Source organism: Mesoplodon densirostris, chromosome 7, assembly GCF_025265405.1.
Source record: "Mesoplodon densirostris isolate mMesDen1 chromosome 7, mMesDen1 primary haplotype, whole genome shotgun sequence".
Classification (NCBI taxonomy): Eukaryota; Metazoa; Chordata; class Mammalia; order Artiodactyla; family Ziphiidae; genus Mesoplodon; species Mesoplodon densirostris.
Window position 1 is genome coordinate 14,752,412 of NC_082667.1, and position 20,383 is coordinate 14,772,794.

General features: G+C 41.9%; 1 protein-coding gene across 23 annotated transcripts in view; it reads left to right on the top strand.

Annotated features, from left to right (window-relative positions):
* AMBRA1 (autophagy and beclin 1 regulator 1) overlaps nucleotides 1-20,383 on the top strand; it is a 177,449-nt gene that overhangs the window by 59,614 nt on the left and 97,452 nt on the right. For 21 of the 23 annotated variants that reach the window (XM_060104074.1, XM_060104079.1, XM_060104073.1 and 18 more), the window contains 4 exons: nucleotides 3,073-3,159; nucleotides 7,241-7,420; nucleotides 18,940-19,020; nucleotides 19,577-19,677. In XM_060104074.1, coding sequence (XP_059960057.1) covers nucleotides 3,073-3,159; nucleotides 7,241-7,420; nucleotides 18,940-19,020; nucleotides 19,577-19,677 — 449 coding nt within the window. The remainder of the gene's footprint in view (nucleotides 1-3,072; nucleotides 3,160-7,240; nucleotides 7,421-18,939; nucleotides 19,021-19,576; nucleotides 19,678-20,383) is intronic. The other 2 variants (XM_060104095.1, XM_060104097.1) reach the window with 1 other exon arrangement.

The window sequence follows — 20,383 nt, forward strand, 5'->3', positions numbered from 1 at the left end:
GTGTGTGCGTGTGACATTATGGTTATACATTTTAAATCAAAAGTTATAATATTTTCCTGTTCTCCAGTGGATCAAAAGAGCAGAACCCCTGATGTACCTCACTTGAACACCACTGGTTTAGAGAATAAACCTGGCAGACTTGTGAAGAAAGGTTTTTTTTCCTCTGTCAGAGCTTCACTGACTCTTTAAAACATTCTAAATAACAGGTCAGAATGAAATGGTAGCTTCAAACTTGAACGAGCTTGTCTGAGCCCATCCTAAATCCTACCTGACTTCATATTACTCAACTACTTGATTGATCATTGTCAAGTGAAATTTGTGGTGGCCAGAGCAGAAAGCACTCAGCTGCCATTCCATTCCTTTTTCTTGTGTCATTTCCCCATCTATGGCTCTTTGCAGGAAGCTAACTGTGAGAGAGAAAGATCTTTCTTTGAGTTTCCTAGGAGTGGTGGTGATATTTACTCGTTCTTTCTTTATTCAACACCAATTGGAGAAGTGTTTTTTAATCCCTCAGATAGTGTTTGTGTTGTAACTGTAGAGAACTTAATGTTTCATCAATGATGCGTGTATGGGGGTGCTATTCACAGTAATTGGATCTCCTGATTTTGTGTATTAGCAGTTAAGATGCCACATGTGTATGACTTGCTAGTCCACTGTATTGCCTGAGGAGCAAATGGTGCCAACAGATTCTAGTAAGTAGGTACAGGGGATATATATATGTTCCAGAAGAACCTCATCAGGGACTCCCCAGAGACAAAACTTAACATTTTGGTATAACTCTGTTTTAAGACTCCTTCCTAATTAAGGTAAGAATTTAGGATGGGAAGTGGAGTTTGTGGGATTATAAAATGGAATCATTAAAATTGAAATTGTCTAAACCAAGCTCTTCTGGTTCAAGAATCTCCTTCATAGCATCTCTAAAAAGTCATCTCATTTCTTTGAGTACCATCACTGCCTTGGCAGAGTAGTGGGTAATATTGGCCTCTCAATTTGGCAGGGTCATTTTCCAGGCAGAAGTACTTAAGAAGGATATATGTTGGTCACTCTGGAGGATGCCTCTTGTCAAAGGGCCTCTGCTTATTAAGCAGCCATTTAGAGGGTAACACGACAGGGCTCAATGAAATTCAAGACTCGTTCCAGAACCCTTTGGGATAGAACAAGCTTCTGGGTGTTCCAGGGCAGTCAGCTGCTCCCAGATCTTGCTTCTGTTCTTCAGCTCCTGCCTAATTCCTATAGGACAAATTTATTAGTAGTGAATATATGATGGCCTAAATTGATACTCTTCTCAAAATTTCACTTTTCTTCTTTCTCCAGTCTGTGTACCTCTCACTATCCCTTCCTCTCACAAATAGTCCGTATTTCAAGATTCAAAGACATGCCATTATTTTACGTGCTCCTATGAAAGAAGAAAATCCTGCCACTTAAACTGCGTCACACAATTATAAAATGTATCCTAATTTCAGACACATTAAAACGTGGGGGGGAAGCGTGTCTTAGAATTGATGAAACACAGCATTGCTGCTGCTGTAAACAGTGGTATCATTGAAGATTCAGGTTTTCAACCAGAGAGAAGTGTTTTATTGCTTTCTTCTCTTCCTCATTGGTTTCATTGTATTCACTCCCTTCAGTGGTAGGACTGTTTAACTTGTCCTAAGTGTGGGGATTAGAAGCCTTGTCTAGATCCAAAACATCATGTAACAGTTATTTTCCTGGGTGGGAAAGGTAGCAAGCCAGGTTGACAGGGCCTCTGCTGTATCTCTTTCCCAGGCTGTTAGGGACAATGCTTCGGTGAGCCAGTCGCTGGGATAAAGTGACTGCACATGACTATACCTAAAGCCAGCTGGTTTTAATAACAGTGAATTGAATTAACTCAATTGGAAAAGATTGGTAGCTGCTGTCCTTCTCCTGCAGATCTGCTTTAAAGAAGAGTCCAGCAGGGAGCTGGAGACCTGCTCCTGGTAGAGCCAGGCATTATGCTGCTGGAGAGGAACAATACGCATTTCTTTCTGAGTCCACTTCCTTTGAAACGTCTTCTATGGCAGGAGCTTGATGGGCTGCCAAGGCACATTTGAGTTGGGAAGCAGTGTGGCAGACGTGGCAAACTGGGGGGCCCCGAGCCATGTTTGTCAGATGTGTTTTAACTGGCCCTTCCTGTCCGAAAAGGAAAAAAATGTTTTAGCTAAAATGTAACAGGAGATTTCATGCAGAAGTCCAGATTTTTGGCTTCCCTTAAATAAATAGGAAGAGCCAGTGTTACTGGACCTGCATTCTAGTTGGGACTCACAGTGGATACATGTACATAGTGGTCTGAAGCCTTCTGGAGTTGACAGGCCTTCACTGGAGTCCTGGTGCTATCACTTGGTAGCTGTGTGCTGCAGTGCAATAATACACTTAACTTCTAGGCCCATTGATCTCATGTATGTATAGTAATGCTTACCTTTCCAGGCTGTGGTGAGGTTTAAATAAAGAACTACATGTGAAGTGCTTAGTATTTGCCTGGCACTAAAAAAGTGCTCAAGAAAATACGTGTGTAACACATATGATCATTGAATTGACAGTTGGGCTAGATTATATAATTATAGATGTTTATCAGTTGTTCAGAGAGCCGTAGGAGGACTCACAGAAAGGGCGTGGGCAGAGCAGAATGCGTAGAAGAGGAGGGGCTGTGGATTAGGATGACATGCAGGAACTGAACACCAAGGTAAATGTTGGCACTACATGATAGTCTCTAGGTATGCCTCATTTTCCTGTCCCATGTTGAGCCCAACCTCCTATTTGTCTACTGGAGGTACTACGAATAGAAATAAGATCATGTCTCTAAAGCACTTGTTCATTTCTCACAGAAGAGCAGTATTCAACATGATACAGTGGCCATATCCAGTGTGGGAGCTCTGGAGCTCTTCATTTACTTATGCCTCTAAGTGCTTATAGGAAGGGTGTTATCCCAGATAAGAGGTGTTAGCTAGCTGCAAAGGGGGATGTTATTTATCTCCCCCCCCCCATTTTTCCTTATGAATGACCTCTGAGTTGGTAATTGACAGGGATTATTGCCATTTTTTTAATCTCTGCTAGGAGGCTGCTGGAATCTTCCCTCATTTCATTATCCCGTTATGATGGAGCAGGATCCAGAGAGCACCCAATTTACCCAGACCCAGCGAGGTAAGGCCGAAGTGAGAAATGGCACTAGGTGGGGGGGAGGGACTGCCCTTGGGGTTGCCAAGCTGTTGGAAGCCCCATTCTGTGCCTCTCTGGTCCTGGTGCTCTTTTACTCTTCAGTTACAGTTTTGAGACAGGTGGTTCAGGTGATTGGGAAGTATTACAGGTAAGTGAACAGAACCTCTGGTGACAGAGGGTTATGACTGAGCCCTTGTCCTTTGGGGCTCATTTTTGTAAGTGGGACACTAGAGGAGGGACCTGAGGAGGTCACTGGCAGAGTCACAGGATATTTCTTTTCTGCTCATCAGAGAGGCTGTTGCCATTCAGATGGACAGCCAAAAGTGAAACAAAAGTTTTTATTAATAGGGAAATCACTTACAAATTAAAAGCAAACAATTCTCTCTCATTTGAGAGAGAATTTAGAACATCAAAAGGCAGAAATCAAGTTCATTCAGATGTTGAAGTTTTAGAGACTATATGACGGAAGAAATGACTGACAAAAGGGTAACTGAATAAAACAAGTTGCCATATTATTAAAGTGCTTGCCTTACCCCCATTAGAAGACATTTAAAAGTTCTTGAAGAGATAAAAAGAAAAAAAGAATTCAGATGAGTTTAAGGCCCACCTTTACCTTATACTGGTAACTCAGGACCGAGGATGGGGTGTTGAGTTGATATATAACATTTATTTATAGTGAGCAGCCCTTTGGGGTTGTCACAGCAGGACTTAATAATTCTGTCAATGATCCGAAAGGGGGATAACCTGCACATTCTCTAGCAACAGCAGACCGCACATTGTGAGGCTTTGCCAAAAGAAGAGGGTAATTTATAATGGTGGGGTTGAAGTTAACAGTGTAGGTCAGAAAAGGCTAAATGAGCTTTGCTGTAGATTAAGAATTTAAAGTCCGCAAAAACCTTTAGATCAAGTTGTTTCCAAGGTTATTGAGTGATTTTGTTGTTACTACAGTTATGTCATGATACTGAGCATTCTTTCTGAGATACTAGTGAAAAGATTCCCTGTTATCCTCTTACTTCCTTTTCCGTACCCCAGAAATGGCAGATCAGGGAACATGGGGATTGATGACTTTAAAACGGGTAGGCAACTTAAATGATGACTGAAACAAGGAAGTTTATGTTAGTCTCTAGTCATATTTGAAAGTAATAAGCCCTAAATAAGAGAAGGAAATATTTTGCATGAATCAAATTCTTTGAAACCCTGAGAGAACTTCTTGCTGTGAAACAGTTTCTTTTAGGACAGTAATGGGAATCTCATCCCCAGAATTTTTAACCTGACAAAGTTTAACGGTGACTCTTAAAGACCGTTATTTGTCCTCCTTTCATGTAATAAATTTGTTACTTATTCCTACTCAGATCTCTTTATCACAGAAAGGCCAGACTTTGTGGTGGTGTTATTTTTACATTTTCCCTTTAAACACAAAAAAGGGTTTTTTGGAGGGGGAAGTATTCTTCCTTGAAGAAAACTTGAGGAGTTATTTTAAATATTCACTTGGAACACTTTTAGAGTTTGATAATTATCCACTCTTCAGTAGGAGGATGATTGTTACCTCATTACTGGTTGTTTAATTTCTTTTTCCTCTTAGATTTCACCCTGCATAATCTGTATAGGTCAAAGCCTTTATGAGACATGTCAGCATTCAGATCCTTAGCTTCCCTCTGGATACCTAAAAAGATGAGGCTGTGATGTACTTGTACTTAATAATTGTGAATCCATTTTTATTTACCATTGATGAACAGTTTTGTAGCTTAGGGAATTCCTGTCCAATGGTGAAATTAAACAATTGAGGTTACATAGTGCTGAATTTTTACCCCTACATAAAAGGACAATCTTTATTTATTATTGTCAGCATCAACATTATTTCTACCTCTATCACCATAATATAATTTTTCCATTAGTTAAGGTAGGCTATCAACTCAGTAATGAGTATATTTATGGTCACTTTTCAGAATCTTTTCTAAAAAAAGAATCTTCATTCTCCTCTTAAAACTTTTTTTTAACTTTTCTACTCTGACTGACGAGAATTTAACCAACAACGATTGATTTCTACTGGAAGATTTCTGTATATTTGGTAGCTATAGGAACAACTCAACAGTATTGGCTTCTGTCTGTTGAAAATTTAGGGTTCTTGTTTCATCCTTGACAAATGCATGGGAACAGGTGCCCAAAGAGACAGTGAAAGTTCCACAAGTTGAAACTTTAAATCTTATACTCTGATGATCTTGGCCAAGGCCTCTGTACATCCCATGCCCACCTACTGTATAAAGATAATTTGGATTCAGAGGTGCCAAATGCAGCATATTGTTCCATAACACAGACTTTTGAGTTCCAAAGATTGTCACCTGGCCTGCTTGGAAATTCTGTTTGATGGTTGGCCAGAAGGACACCACCTCTGATGAGAGGCATTTCAGAGGCAGCCCTGTTTTGTGTAGCAGTTGACTGCAGGATCTCCTTTGGTCTGAGTGAGTAGATTTACTGAGGATTTACCTAGAGGCTTACTTTGTCCAGGGGTAATGAAAGGTCAGGCAGGAAGATGTTTGTAAATACTTTTCCTACCATTTGGATGTAAATATTTCCATTTCCATTCTCAATCGGTTTTTCCAGATTTCCATTAAAAAAAAAATTTACATGCTTTTTTTTACCTTATATATTCAAACATTATAGAAGTTAAGGTCCCTAGGAATCCTTACCAGGATTGCTGTGTTTCATTTTTTTGTTCTAGTTACAGAAATAAATATTTTTATGTACATATTAGTATATACATACCATTCTTTAATTTTTCCCCCACTTAAAATTTTATTTTAGAGGGCTTTCATTGTGCATATATAGGGATATTCTTTTCAATTGTTATATAATGTTTCTTTGTATAGATATAATTTATTTAATCTGTTGGTGGACATTTGGGGTGTTTCCCAGTTTTTCACTAGTGCCAGCAATATATATATATCTCTTCGTATCCTGGTGTGTTTCTGTAGGATAAAATTACTAGTGGAATTGTTGAATCAGAGTTGGCAGGTTTTAGGTCTTGGGCAGGTTTTAAGTCTTGAAATTTCTTAGTAATCCACTTAATATTATATATAAAACATTTTTCTGTTACTGTTCTTCTCTCAGTTTTTCAGTTCACAGCCTCAAATTATATGCGTTGTGAAAGATGGAGGAAAAACTCGAGAAAGAAGGGAATGTGCAAATTGTATAGGACACTAGACATTTTCATGGAATATGAAGACAGTGAACCATAGCTGGAAGACTATAGACCTTTTACTAATTTAAAGTAGATTAAGTCTTTTAAGACTAATTACTGAGAACAGCCATTGTAAGGGAGAAGAAGAGTGACTGTTGTCTTCTGTGTTGCTCAGTGCCCACGTAGCCTCTGATGCTCTGTCGTAAGAAATAGAAAAGATCTGTTTTTTTCTTTTAGATTTTCTGTTCTCCTGAGTATATTTTACTCTCAGTCTCTATCCTGAATATTTTCTCTGCGTTAAAATATCTGGATAATCTGTAAAGGAGGGATAAGAGGTTCAAAGAGGTAGTTTTAAGGAGCTAGGACAAATCTGGAGCTACAAGTATTTGTTGGAGAAGAAAGGAGTCCTGGTGAAGGTGATGCCTGAAGATGCCTTCTTTAGTCATCTCGGGTTCACCATCTCTTGGCCTGTTTTCTCATCTATAAAATGAAAGAAGCTGTGGTCCCTTTCATTTCTTATATTTTGAATATGGATGATTAAGGAAAATCTGCGCATCTATATAAAGGGCACACCCTGAGAAGTTAAAAGAGGTCCCTTAAGAAACTAAAAGAAAGGTCCAGTGTTAAACTCTTGGAAGGGGCAGCTGTTGATCAGATGATGACTGATTAAACAGCCTGTTTGCCTTATCTCAGAACAGAAACACTGGTGGTAGTCTGATAAGCATATTGTGCAGTACAAGCCTCCTGGTGAGTTAAATGCCGTTTATTTTTCACGTCTCCAGAGTTCGCCTCAGCAGGGAGATGTGATGGGAGAGCTGGATTTACTGTCTTTCACAGTATTCCCCACATTAGTGCTAGTTTGTGTTTGTTCATCTCTGTTTCTCTCAGATTATCTCCTGCTGCATACTATGCCCAGAGGATGATCCAGTATCTCTCACGGAGAGACAGTATCCGCCAGCGTTCTATGCGCTACCAACAGAACCGCCTCCGTTCTTCCACCTCCTCCTCTTCCTCAGACAACCAGGGTCCATCAGTAGAGGGAACCGATTTGGAATTTGAGGACTTTGAGTAAGTATATATTCAACTTGCTTTCTTACCCCTCCTCCCGAGCTGTGAGTGCTTCCAGGTTGGCCACTGTCTGAGCAATAGTGGTTTGACATTCTTACTTCAAACCCCTAAGTTATTATTTATGAGAAGTAGGATGGGGAGAGGGACAGAGGGTTAAAATGCCCAGGGCACTCCCACCTCTGGTAGTTGCATTGCTGATTCCCTGAAGCCTCTGGGAAGAGACAGCCCATTGGGCCCCAGGCCAGGCTGGGAGAAGATGGCAGCTGCTCTTTAGGCAACTTTTTAATTTCCCGTTTGCGTGAACAGTGACTGTGGAAGTGCTTCATGTGGACTGTCTTCATAACATCAGGGAGGCAGGAGGGTTCGTGTTTTTTCTCTTAAGCAGAGTAGATACAGAGATTAACAACAAAGACAATACTCGGATTTCCCTAGGAGGCAGATTCTCTCAGTACCCTTAACCACACTGCTTCTCTGAGGTCCTACTCCCTTGCCCCTAAACGTTCTCAGTCTCTCTCTACCCCCAGTAAGGATCCTTTGGAAGTTACCTGTCAAATTAACGTGGGGGTTGAGAGGTGATTCCTTGCTCTCCTAGTCTCTTTGAGCGGTTGGCTGGGGTACGGGGGTGAGCTAAAGGAGCAGCGTCAGCCCCGGGCTCCAAGGTCAAGCTCCCCAATCTTCCTGCTGGGTTTTACATTCTCTGACCTGCTGCTCCTGACCTTTCTAGCCATGCATTGTGTTCCTTTCCATCTTGAAACTGAGCTTTCCTGGCTTGTACCAAATTGGACATTTGGCTCTTGCTTTGACTCCTATATATTTTGATATTCTCAAAACATGCAGAATAAGAGGGAAGGGTGGTTAAACATTTTTCTTTCCCCGTCTTTTTTTGCCGGCAGTACTGGAATAGGACAGCCTGTCATCTTCCTTTTTTTTTTCCCCCTTCATCTTGACATAGCCTGGTCAGGTCTGGGATCTTAAGAGCTCCTGCCTCCCTTCCACCTTCCTCTTTCGTGAGCTGAATGAATAGTTCCCCAGGAGCCATCTTGCAGTGGAGCTTTATGAAGTGTTTGAGAAATATCTTTGCCAGAGAGGACCAAGAAGGTGGGAACACCCTTTGTACCAGTTGGCCTTCCCGATACAGTCCTTAAACACACTGGCCAATTGTGCACTGGGAAGCAGAAGGAACACTCAATGGGAGGCTCATTTGTCTGAGGAAGATGTAAATGTGAAAGGAATGCAGGGATGCCCTCAAACAGCTGTGCTGTTGCAAATGGAGCAGGGGTGGTGGGAGAAGGGCCCAGCTGCTCTGTGACTCTCAGATGTGTCCTTCTGCCTTAAGTCCTCGCTGGGGGAAGATGGACGTGGGCACAGCAGTGAAGGGAGAGTCTCCACTCCTTTAGCCAGGCAGACACCTGTAGGGAAATATGTTCCCCTGTAGAAATGATTATTTTTCCAGCACCGGGGTCTATTCAGGGAAGCAGTTTCAACACATAGTGCCAAGGCTGCTGGGACTTAGTGCTGCTGAAAAGCCTCGGTAATCCCGTGGAGCTCTGGGAGTCAGTGCAGATTGCATAGCCCTCTCTCCACGCATGTTTGGAAGGCTGTTAGCTCTTCGCAGTGGTGAAACGTGGGGCTCATGCCTTTGAGCTGTATCTTGCCTCGTGACTTGTCCTTCACAGTGGAGTTCTGGGTTAGTTTAAAATGTTCTGTTCTCATCTTACCTTCTCTTTCTTCTGTTACCACCTCCTCCCTTTCCCCTTCCTTCCCCCTTGATTTTCCTGTGTCAGACTGCCTCCTCCCTGTGCTCCCCACAGCCCACTTCTGCTCTCGCCTCCGCCTGGCTTCAGCGCAGCCTGAATTTCCATCACCCTCTTCACCTTTCATGCTCTGACTTACCACTGTATTGCTCCCTGGTTAGTAACAACGGGCTGGTTTCTCTAAAGCCCCTCCGAAAGTCCCTCCCCTTGGTGTTTGCCTTTCTTGTGGGGCTGAAGCATACTATAATCTTGTTTTTAATAGCAGCTGTGGATTAGTCACCTCAATATTAGCAGTCCAGGTCTTCTAGTAAAGGATGTTGCTGGCTGGTTGATACTGAGTTACCGTCTGTTCATTCTTTCTCTGTCTCTTTCCCCGCCCTCTTCCCCCTGCTGTAAACCGAGGGCTGCTTGTGGTTGTGCCTCTTCTCTTAATTTCTAGGTACTCTGAGGGGAGAGAAAGTGAGAAATTAGGGTATGTACCAGCCCATTTTAATTTCTCTGCCCCAATCCTTTTCCTCAGCTTTGATAACTAGAAAGAAAGTTACAGGCTTATACAGTCATAATTTATAGTTCTTTCAAGTACAGAGAAGCAGATTAAGTTAGATATGGCCTGGAATCCTAACACATAGGGTACCATTAAGAGAGACTGTTCTCCTGGGTTTCCTCACCTTCACAACACAGCATGGTCTTGCCTTTGCCACCCCACTCCGACCTCTTCACTCTCCTTCCATTTGCTAAGTCATAGATCATTTTGCCATTCTCTAGCTTGTCCCATCCAGGTGTATAGGGACCTCAGAAAACAAAAGGGAGACATTAGGCAGATCCCATCTTTTTTGGTTCTCTTTCATCATCCATTGAATGGAAGGTATCAGCTATCATATTTTTCATGTATACTAATTTATAACATACACAACATTTGTAGTATATATAAATATACTAATATACATATATCTTTTAAAATCTTGTTTACTCCTTATAATAACTCAATGAGATAGTTGTTCATTTCATTGTGTTTTTTAAAATAAGGATACAGAGGCTTGACCAAAGTCAGACATGTCTGAGATTAGAGATCAGGAGCAAGCATGTTTAGTGTCTGACTTTAGTGTCCTGTAGATTTAAAAACCTTTAAAAATGATGTCCAGCCATATTTGAGCCCTTGCTCCATGAGCTTGCTGTGGAACAAGACTATCTAGATTTATCGCTAGGGAAGATAGGTTTGAAGGTTGGTCAACATCAGGTTAAACTTTCTGTTCTTTTGTGGTCTGGATTAGTGACAATCTTCCCAGGCAGGCATCTTCTCCTGTCATTTGTCTCTGTCTGCGGCAAGGATTGAGACTGCAGGGTCCCTGTGTTTATCAAAATGCACAGGACATCCAGAAACCTGCTGTCAGGAGGTCTGTCCTGAAGCCCTCAGCATGTCTTTGCATAAAGATGTTCACAAGCAGGGTAAAGGTGTGGCTGCCCCTGACCCTGCTGTCTGCCTCCTTCTGAGCTCAGACTACCTGCTAGAATGTAGACAGCAAATAAGCATCAGGAAAACTCACATTTTTATTTTCACCATCCCTTTGGAAAGAGGGAGGGAGGCTTTTATGAAGCCCAGGTTGAGTGCCGTGTTCCCGTCGTTTCTAAGGCCTGCAAAAGAGGTGGTACCTGTGACTTTATGACTATTGTTCAAGCTACCCTCACCCCCCTCCTCATTTTATCTGTTATTCTAAATGTAATTATAATCCTAGAATCATCTCCAGTTCATCTTCTTGCCTCTTTTTTTACCTGCTTTGCCTTCCAAGGCAAGGATACCCTGAGCTAATGACAGTCAGAACTGGAGAAGCTTCAGATTAGACCAGTCACAAATATCTCCAACACTGCGTAATTATATTCAACTTCTTTTTTTTAAAAGTATTTATTTGGCTGCATCAGGTCTTATGTGCGGCACATGGGATCTTCCTTTGCAGTGCGCAGGCTCTTTGTTGCAGCACGCAGGCTTTTCTCTAGTTGTGGTGCGTGGGCTCTTAGAGTGCATGGGCTTAGCAGTTGCAGCGTGCGGGCTCTCTCGTTGTGCTGCGTGGGCTCCAGAACGCCTGGGCCTAGTTGCGGATCTTAGTTCCCCGACCAGGGATCGAACCCGTGTCCCCTGCATTGGAAGGCAGATTCTCAACCACTGGACCACCAGGGAAGTCCCTCAACTTCTTAAAACTTGTTGTCAGCACAGAGAGAACAAGTCCTTCATTCACAGTTGTGACACCGGTCTGTACTTGGGAAAAACATCTCAGTGAGAATTCTAGTCTTTCAGCCTAGTCTTTCAGATGAAGTGTCTTGAAGTCAGTTATACTTATTTTATTAACTCTTCTAATTTATCTCGTTGTATTTGGGTTCCTTTTACCCAGAAATCCACGTTGTGACCAAATATGCAAAACCGTTTAATTGTGAAATGAATGACAGTCATTTCTGGTTGCCCAAGATGGGTTCTGGTTTCTTAGTTTGGCATGATATGTTCTAGCAGTACCACATACACATGTGCGGAGGAGCCTCAACCAGAAGGCTTTCATGGTCCCCTTGCTAGACACCTTCTAGCAAGGAAGTCATTAAAAGGTCTTCTTGGCATATAATGTAGCTGAGGACAGTTCTGAAGGCTGTCGCTCAGTTCTGCCATCTGATTGGGTGTGGCATAGAAGTTGCTCGCCTTTATAGTTCAGAATTTAATATTCTTCATCGGCCCTTTTGCCACTACTGAGATTTAATTGAGTCACACAAAGAAAATATGTTAGAAACCCGATGATGTTACTCTTATCTGTCTATAGGTGAAATCCTGACAGCTTTGTGAGACTCATATACTTGTGTCAACTTCTCATGGCTAGAAATTTCAGGAGAGTGAAGCCACATGTCCTTGGTAGTGTTTGCCCCTGCTCTCTCTTCTGTGCCCCAAATTTCCAGGACTCCTATGGGAGTCAGTGACTACTAATAACAGATATGTTACTTAGAGCCGAGAAAGGGCAGGGGCAGATCTTCAGAGCGAGAAGTCGCGTACTTCATTCTGAAACGGGGTTGCCTTTGTCTCTTCCCTGGACTTACAGACCATAATCTCTTTGATATTAGAAGTGCAAGAGAAACTATAAGGGAACACGCTGTAAAGTGACTATTCTCTCTACAGACTGGAACCTGCCAAAGCAGTCAAGGATCAGGCAACCAGCTACAGTTATTGAGTGGTGGTACTGTAGAGAAGTAGTTCTTAAAGTGAGATGAGATAAGAAACCATTCACTTCCTTTTTACCAGAGTTTTAAATAATTTCATTTAATTGATGTTTGTGGTGGTTGACTGTTTTTTACAGCGTGGGTTTATAAAAGAGAAAGTCTTAAAATAGGACTTTTCTCCAGATATACTTAGAAGAAAGGCAAATAGATGCATAGTCATAGAAACATGAAACAGCATGGAGCATGTCAGGAATTCCCTTGTTGACAGGTATGGTCAGGTTGTAAAGTCCAAGCTACAGCAGGAGATGAGCCCCGAGAGTTAGCGTGGCACCAGATCTTGGGGAGTTTTTTGTGCCTTGCAAAGGAGGAGAACTTTACCCTGCGGGTGAGAGGGAGTCACTGAAGAGTTTTAAGCTATGGAATAACATCGGATTTTTACACAATATCTTATAAGATAGACTGTAATAAGGTACCCCTAAAGTACAGGACAGCATTGTATGAAGGGAGAGAGTACTTGGGGAGATGTGAGAAGGCTTCATGGGTTTCAGCTAGGTGTGAAGACCCCATAGGACTTCGACGAATTGACGTGGAGGATGGAAGTAGGGAAGGAGATTCTAGACAAAGGAGTAGCTTAAGCAAAAGCCCAGACACAGAAGATTTACAGGGTTTGTTCGGAGACCCTGCATACATCTGTGGTTAGAGCAATGGAGTATTTGTACTTTGAGCGATAAGATCGGAAAGACATGAAATGTGGAGGGCCTGGAGTGCCTGGCTGGGAAGTTTTGACCTTGTTTTTGCCTAGGGACAGCCATTATTCAACATGTGTTTTAGGCAGCGAATTCTGACAGTGGTTGTTAGGCAGGTGGCAAGTATATGGATGCAGGGAAACCAGTTAGAAAACAGTGGGCAAAATACATATGAGGACATATGAGGACTGAATGTTAAGTATTGGACATAAGAGGCCTTGGTGTTTTGTAAGAGTGGGACCTGCTTGTGAATGTTCCTGGGGAGATGAGCTGTGTGAGAGCTCAGCTGCCTCACTTCCTACTTCTCCAAATAAAATGTTGCTGGAGTCCTTTTTTACTCTTACTGGAACTGATTTTGAACTAAGTTTATAAAGTAGCAAGTGACTCCCAGAACAGCTGTGATTGGAACTGGGATCTCTTGTTAGTGCCCACTGGTCCCCAGAGCCTGACAACTATTGTCTAGGGAATAGCCCCATGTTCCAGTTTTGGCTGAGCCTGTGATATGCCATTTGGTCTTTGGCAAGTCCCTCTCCTACCCTAGGCCTCAATGTCTGACCTTGTAAAATTAGATTAGATAATCTCTGACGTTTATTTTAGCCCTAAAGCTCTTGGATCTTTGTTGGAGCTAATTAACTATCTTAGAAGGATTTCCCTTGTACTCAGCAGAGGTAGAATAACGAAAAGTTTCAGAAAAGTGGAGAGACTTCCTGAGGATTAGGAATAGGATATCTGGTACCTGTGGAGCCCCAATAGATTTATAAAATATATGCCTACCTGAATTCCAGCTCTTTCCTGAGGATTTTGAGCCTATTGCTTAGAAATATATAATATTGCTTGGCAGCTTTAAAATTAGTATTCTTTCTGGGCACCTAAAATACATATGAATATTTATTATGAGGAATGCTAGGAGAAGAGAAAGAAAATGGAATATATCTGGATTTAAAGAATTAAACAGCTGTGAGGGAAGAGGGGGAAAGGAGGATAACTATCACTTAGAGATATGTATTTATTTTTTAACATAAAATGCACAATAGGAATATGGATTTGCATAATACATGCAGATGAAATTAAAGGTAGAACAAGAAAGGAGAGGACTTCCCCGGTGGCGGTGGCGCAGTGGTTAAGAATCCGCCTGCCAATGCAGGGGAAATGGGTTCAAGCCCTGGCCCGGGAAGATCCCACATGCCACGGAGCAACTAAGCCCATGCACCACAACTACTGAGCCTGCGCTCTAGAGCCCGCGAGCCACAACTACTGAGCCCGCGTACCATAGCTACTGAAGCCCGTGTGCCTAGAGCCCGTGCTCTGCAACAAGAGAAGCCATGGCAATGAGAAGCCCGCGCACCGCAACAAAGAGTAGCCCCCACTCGCCGCAGCTAGAGAAAGCCCGCACGCAGCAACGAAGACCCAATGCAACCAAACAAACATTAAAAAAAAAAAGAAAAGAAAAAGGAGAGGAATTTGTAAGTGGTAATTATCTGTTATATTACTATTCCTTGGAGAAAAATTAAGGCTCTGAAGTTCCAAGAGACCTATGCTATTAGATATCCCCTATGATTGATGTCAGCTGGGCCTGTGCCTTCCTTCCAGAAATCTAGCCCTGACATGCATGCACAGTGCTTCGAAGTAGAGTCTAGTGCCTTACTAATAGCACCCGAGTAAAGAAAGGACTTGGCCAAGATCACTGTGCCATCCAAGGACAGGAACACCAGCTAGGCCTTCTATTGTCTGGAGATTGAGTAGAAACCGAAGAGCACAGGGAAACAAGTATTTTTTTAATGGTCTAATTTTCAGTACAGTCAACTGTGTATTGTCAAGAAGACAATGGCCTTTTGAGCTTTGTGCTGCCAGAGCTTCATTTACAAAGGCCCAAATCAGAGCTGTTTGTCACTGAGTAGTAATGGCAGCCTGACTGTCTGGTTAGGACTCAGACAGCAGTCTGTAGGTGTATTTTACATTCCTTTAAGTTACAGCCTCTCTCTGAGGCAATTAATCCCAGGCATTTAGCAAGAGTAGCTGCTGTGTTTCTCCCTTGTTCCATAGATGCATTTTCTTGTATTTGGCACTTGTCTTGGATGCTTGTTTGAGGGGTGTTTTTTCCTTACAAAATCTTTTATGAGAAAGTCTTATTTTTTTCCCCCTCTCCTTCCCAAATAGCCTTCTGAGAGTTAATCAGAGATGCACAGAGTTCAACAACTGGGAAGGCCATTAATAACTCAGCCAGCTTTTTTCCTGCTGGCTTAAAGGCAGCTTCTGGCTGATGAAATTGATGAGGACTTCTCTGGTGTTTCCCTGAAAAGTATTCTGGTGAGAAAGAGTCCTCCAGTGATAGAGGAGTGGTACCAGCATGCTTGCATACTCTGGCCTTCACTGTTTTTTTTTTTTTTTTTTTTTAAGTACCCCCCTTGAAAAGGGCATGGGCTATGTTATGTTAGGCCCAGTATTTAGCACCCTCCATTATTCCTAAGGTAAACTGTCTCTCTGGGTCTGCCTTTCTCCCACTGTTCATCTGGCAAACATCTTCTAATCTTTAGTCTCTGCCTAAATTTGCCTTCTTCATCTCGTGGAGGCTTGCTCCATGTTGGTCTTGTATCAGCACTGAAGTGAGTGTCGGAGTCTGTGTAGTTTTCTCAATTGAACATTATTTTAAATACTTTTAATTTCTTTGCCCTTTTCTTGAAACTCTTTTTTTTTTTTTCCTTTTCTTGAAACTCTTAACCACTCTTCCTCTCCCCTCACTTCTACCCCGACCCCACCCTTGCAGATATCCTTTGCATTGAAGTTTGTTTCCCCATCTCAGCTCCTTATTTTGAATTTTCCCTTCTTTCTAGACTATAGAAGCTAGAGTCATTAGTTGCTCTTTTCACCTCTAATTTCTTTAGAGCCATGCTTTTAGTCAGGGATTTTTGTGTGTCAGCATTAAAACCTGGGGCTTTTGCCCTCTACTTGCTTAACTTGTCCTGTGGTTGGACATTCTGGCCTTTGCCACCTTACCCATTCATGTTTTAAGTTTTTCCTGGTCAGGAAATGTTTGAGCTGTTCTAGGCTATTTTCTCCTAGATGCCTGTGTTTTTTTCTCCCATAGGCAGCATCTCATTTGCGTGTTCACCACATTTCACATTTTACTAATTGTTCTGTGTACAATTCTGTCATTTCTCCTTCTTTGCTAGTGTGCTCAACACTTTCAATTGGAAGTCTTCTCTACATTTTATTGAGATGCTCTTTAACTCCTACTTCCCCATCATTAGTCAAGATGTTAAGCTGAGGAGCAGCAGATACATCTCCACTCACTTAATATTATTGCCTCTTTTGCGGTGCCTAATGTAACCATCAGTCTGAGACTGCTTGTATCTGAGCCAGCTGATTTTCATATATATATATATTATCTTCCGGTAATCTCTAAATAACATAAAGCCATTATCTCTGACCATGTTTTGCCCTTCCTCCTCCCCTTTTTTTTTTTTTTACACGGAAGGAGAAATTGAATCAGAAAGAAGTTAATTGTTTTTAGATTTTAATAACAATTAAAAGAGGCTTGTGAAATATGTCATAGGAGCCAAATTTTCTCCCAGCCCTGGCATTTGTCCATTTTTCTAAGTTATCTTCATATGTCCTTTCACCCAGCTCTGTGTCACGTTTTTTTGTTTGTTTGTTTGTTTTTTGCGGTACGCGGGCCTCTCACTGTTGTGGCCTCTCCCGTTGCGGAGCACAGGCTCCGGACGCGCAGGCTCAGCGGCCATGGCTCATGGGCCCAGCCGCTCCGCGGCATGTGGGATCTTCCCGGACCGGGGCACAAACCCGTGTCCCCTGCATCAGCAGGCGGACTCTCAACCACTGCGCCACCAGGGAGGCCCTGTGTCATGTTTGATTCTGGCAACTGCTGATCAGTACTGTCTCCTGTACACCCCTCTCCTTGCCTGCTCTTCAACTCTGCTAATGCCAGATAGAATGCTGTTTATTGTCCAGAGAGAGAGGGCTCTTTGGCCCTTGTTCAGTAAATTGTCAGCTCCACAACGTGGTTCTGGGAAGGCCAGCTCTTTCTTAGCTGTAGAATAAAGTAATTGGATTTGTCCCATGATGCTTCTTTCTATAACTTAATTTTCAACCTTTTTGAGGCTTAGGACCCTTCCCCCCCGCCTTAGGACCGTTCTTAACTTCAGTATGTGTTCTAACTTCTCTCATGATAATTAGTTGTACTTTTAGTGCCCATCCATAAGTAAAATATACTGTTATGAAAAGCTGTCATGAATTCACTTGTACTTTTAACCGAGTTGGTACTTTGATCACAACTTGAATCTACATATACTTGAAAAATAATAATATACTTAATTTGGGAGCTGTCTTATTTGTTTGATATTCGGCTACTCCTTATACTAATTTGTGGGCTCCCCAGAGCTGCAGTCTGCTGGTCAGGAACTTCTGATCTTGTTGTTCTTTATAATCCCCTTTTCACTTTCCATATGGTCTTATCTCTCTTTCCTTGCCTCTCCCTTCATCTGTAGAGTTTCAAGTCAAAGGAATATGCTACATTAAAGAAAACAGTAATATGCTTTCTCTTCTGGGAAAATAAAAACCAAGTACTGACTTTTAATGGATCAGCTTCCAATATCCCTGATATTGATTTGTCTCTAAATGCTCAGCATCCAGTTCCACCAAGATATAAAAACCTTCCTGGGCTTTCATTTCTGGTTTGTAGGGGTCCCAGTAGTACACTTAAAAGCCAAAGTGTTGTCTTAACTTTGGTTACAGTGCCAGTTTGAAGATTATCTCATTAAGTTGAAGATAATCCAAAGGAAGAATTTCAAAAATACCCCAAATCAAGCTCTCAGGAGGTTCATTTATTTTGTGGAGTTGGTTAAGCAGCTAATTAACTGCTCTATCCAGCCAGTGCCCTTTGGCTTATTGTTCCTTTGATGCATTGGAAACTAAGCCACGTGAAGTTTCTGTCTTCTCTTGTAGGAAGCAGTGAAGTGTAGTGGAAAGAGCAAGGGCTTCAGAGTCAGATGGATCTTCCTTGAATCTTGTCTCAACCACTTACTAGTTGTGTGACCTTGGGCATTTGCCTCTCTGGTCCTTAGTTTCCTTATCTGTGAAACAGATCTAATGAGACTTATTGGGAAGCTTGAAAGATTAAATGGAGTAACATATTAATAACCTTTGTATTAGGACTTAGTAGATATTTAATAAATGGTGTTTAGTACCATTACTTTAACAGACCATAAAGAAAACAGTAGACTTTTTTCTTTTTAATCAAATGACCGAGCTTAGGATTGCATTGTCTAATAATCTTCATCATTGTTAACTTTTCAGTCTCTAAAAGAGAGGACTGCCTAGTCTTTTTCTTGTGTTGTTTTTCTTTCACATATCCGTGATTTTTCCACACCAAGGACCTAAACAGTTTTAAAGATAACCATATATTGAATGAACTTGATGGGAGAATTCTTCTTCCTTCAAGATCCCCCGAAGCCATAGTTTCTCTATCTTTCAATCTAGAAAAAGACATTTATATACACATCCATTCTAAATTCTTTTAGAATATCTAAACTTGGCTTCAATTTCAGATGCTGCAGAGTTCAGAGACCACATTATTTCGAGAAAAATCTTCCTTCTTACTGAACTGTTAGTAAATGCTCATAAATATTTTAATTGAGGTACTCCAGAAACGTAGTATATTAATGTGCCACCCAAATTAGTAAGCAACCAGATGACTCATTTCTCTGGGACCTTCACCTAAGTGTAGGAATTTAGTTTGCGGGATGTTTGTCTTTTGGGCTGGTGTCTGTTTCTGCTTTAGTGACTCTCTTAGGTGTAGTCTTTTTGTTTCCTCCAGGGACAATGGTGACAGATCCAGGCACCGAGCTCCACGAAATGCCCGGATGTCTGCACCTTCACTTGGACGCTTTGTCCCAAGGTAAGAACTGGATAGTCAACTTTTATGAGAGACTTTTCTGAGGGAGGCTTTATGAGAGCCTGGGATTTTTAAACCTACTTTCTGGTGTGGATTGTCCATATCTGGAATTATTTCCTAGTGAGCCTACAGTCCAGCCCTGCCACCTAAAGACTTGACAGGAAATGATTAACCACAATGAAAAGACATAGAAAAATGGCATTGGGAGCATCCTGTTCAGGAATAGAAGCCCCAGGGAACTTTAGAAGAAAGATTGGAAGAAGATACAAATGTGTGAAAGGAATTTTACTCTGCTCTAGGTTTCTGTGGATTCCTAGGCTTAGTGGATCCCTTATCTTTGATTGTTGAGGGTTGGTAGATAGTATATCTCCTTTGTTTTAAGGCAGTCTATAGTAGGCTTTTAACGTGTGATTCCTTCATATAGGCGTTTTTTTAAATTAATTTTTATTGGAGTGTAGTTGCTTTACAATGTTGTATTAGTTTCTGCTGTACAGCAAAATGAATCAGCTATGCATGTACATATATTCCCTCTTTTTTGGATTTCCTTCCCATCTTATAGGCGTTTCTTGCTGCCTGAGTACTTGCCTTATGCTGGGATTTTTCATGAACGTGGACAGCCTGGCTTGGCTACTCACTCTTCTGTTAACAGGGTCCTGGCAGGTAAGGAGTTGTTTCTTTGGATTTTGAAAATTTAAAGGGGGAGGGAGCCGTGTAAAGCTTTCCCCTCCTTTACCTATGTTGATGTGATGGCATCTTGGCATCTGGCTGAAAACTCTTTTTTAAGGTCTTGTACTTGGTTCCTTACTTCAGGGCAGGAAACTACAGATTGAGGAAAGCTGCTTCTTTTGCCCATTCCCACTTCCTTCAGACATCTCTTTTTAAATTAATTAATTAATTAATTAATCAATCTATTTTTGGCTACGTTGGGTCTTTGTTGCTGCACACAGGCTTTTCTCCAGTTGCAGTGAGTGGGGGCTACTCTTTGTTGCGGTGTGTGGGCTTCTCATTGCAGTGGCTTCTCTTTGTTGCGGAGCACGGGCTCTAGGCACGTGGGCTTCAGTAGTTGTGGCACGTGGGCTCAGTAGTTGTGGTGTGTGGGCTTAGTTGCTCCGTGGCATGTGGGATCTTCCCGGGCTAGGGGTCGAACCCGTGTCCCCTGCATTGGCAGGCGGATTCTTATCCACTTCGCCACCAGGGAGGTCCCCAGGCATCTTTTTTAAAATTTATTTAAACCATTTGTTTCTTAGTCCAGCAAATAGACTTTTTAAATTGAATGATAAAGGTGCCTTGCTCATATTTTATTGTTGAGGTACCCATGAGCCAGATCCTGTGATTTAATTAGGACTCAAAGCACACCTCTCCAACC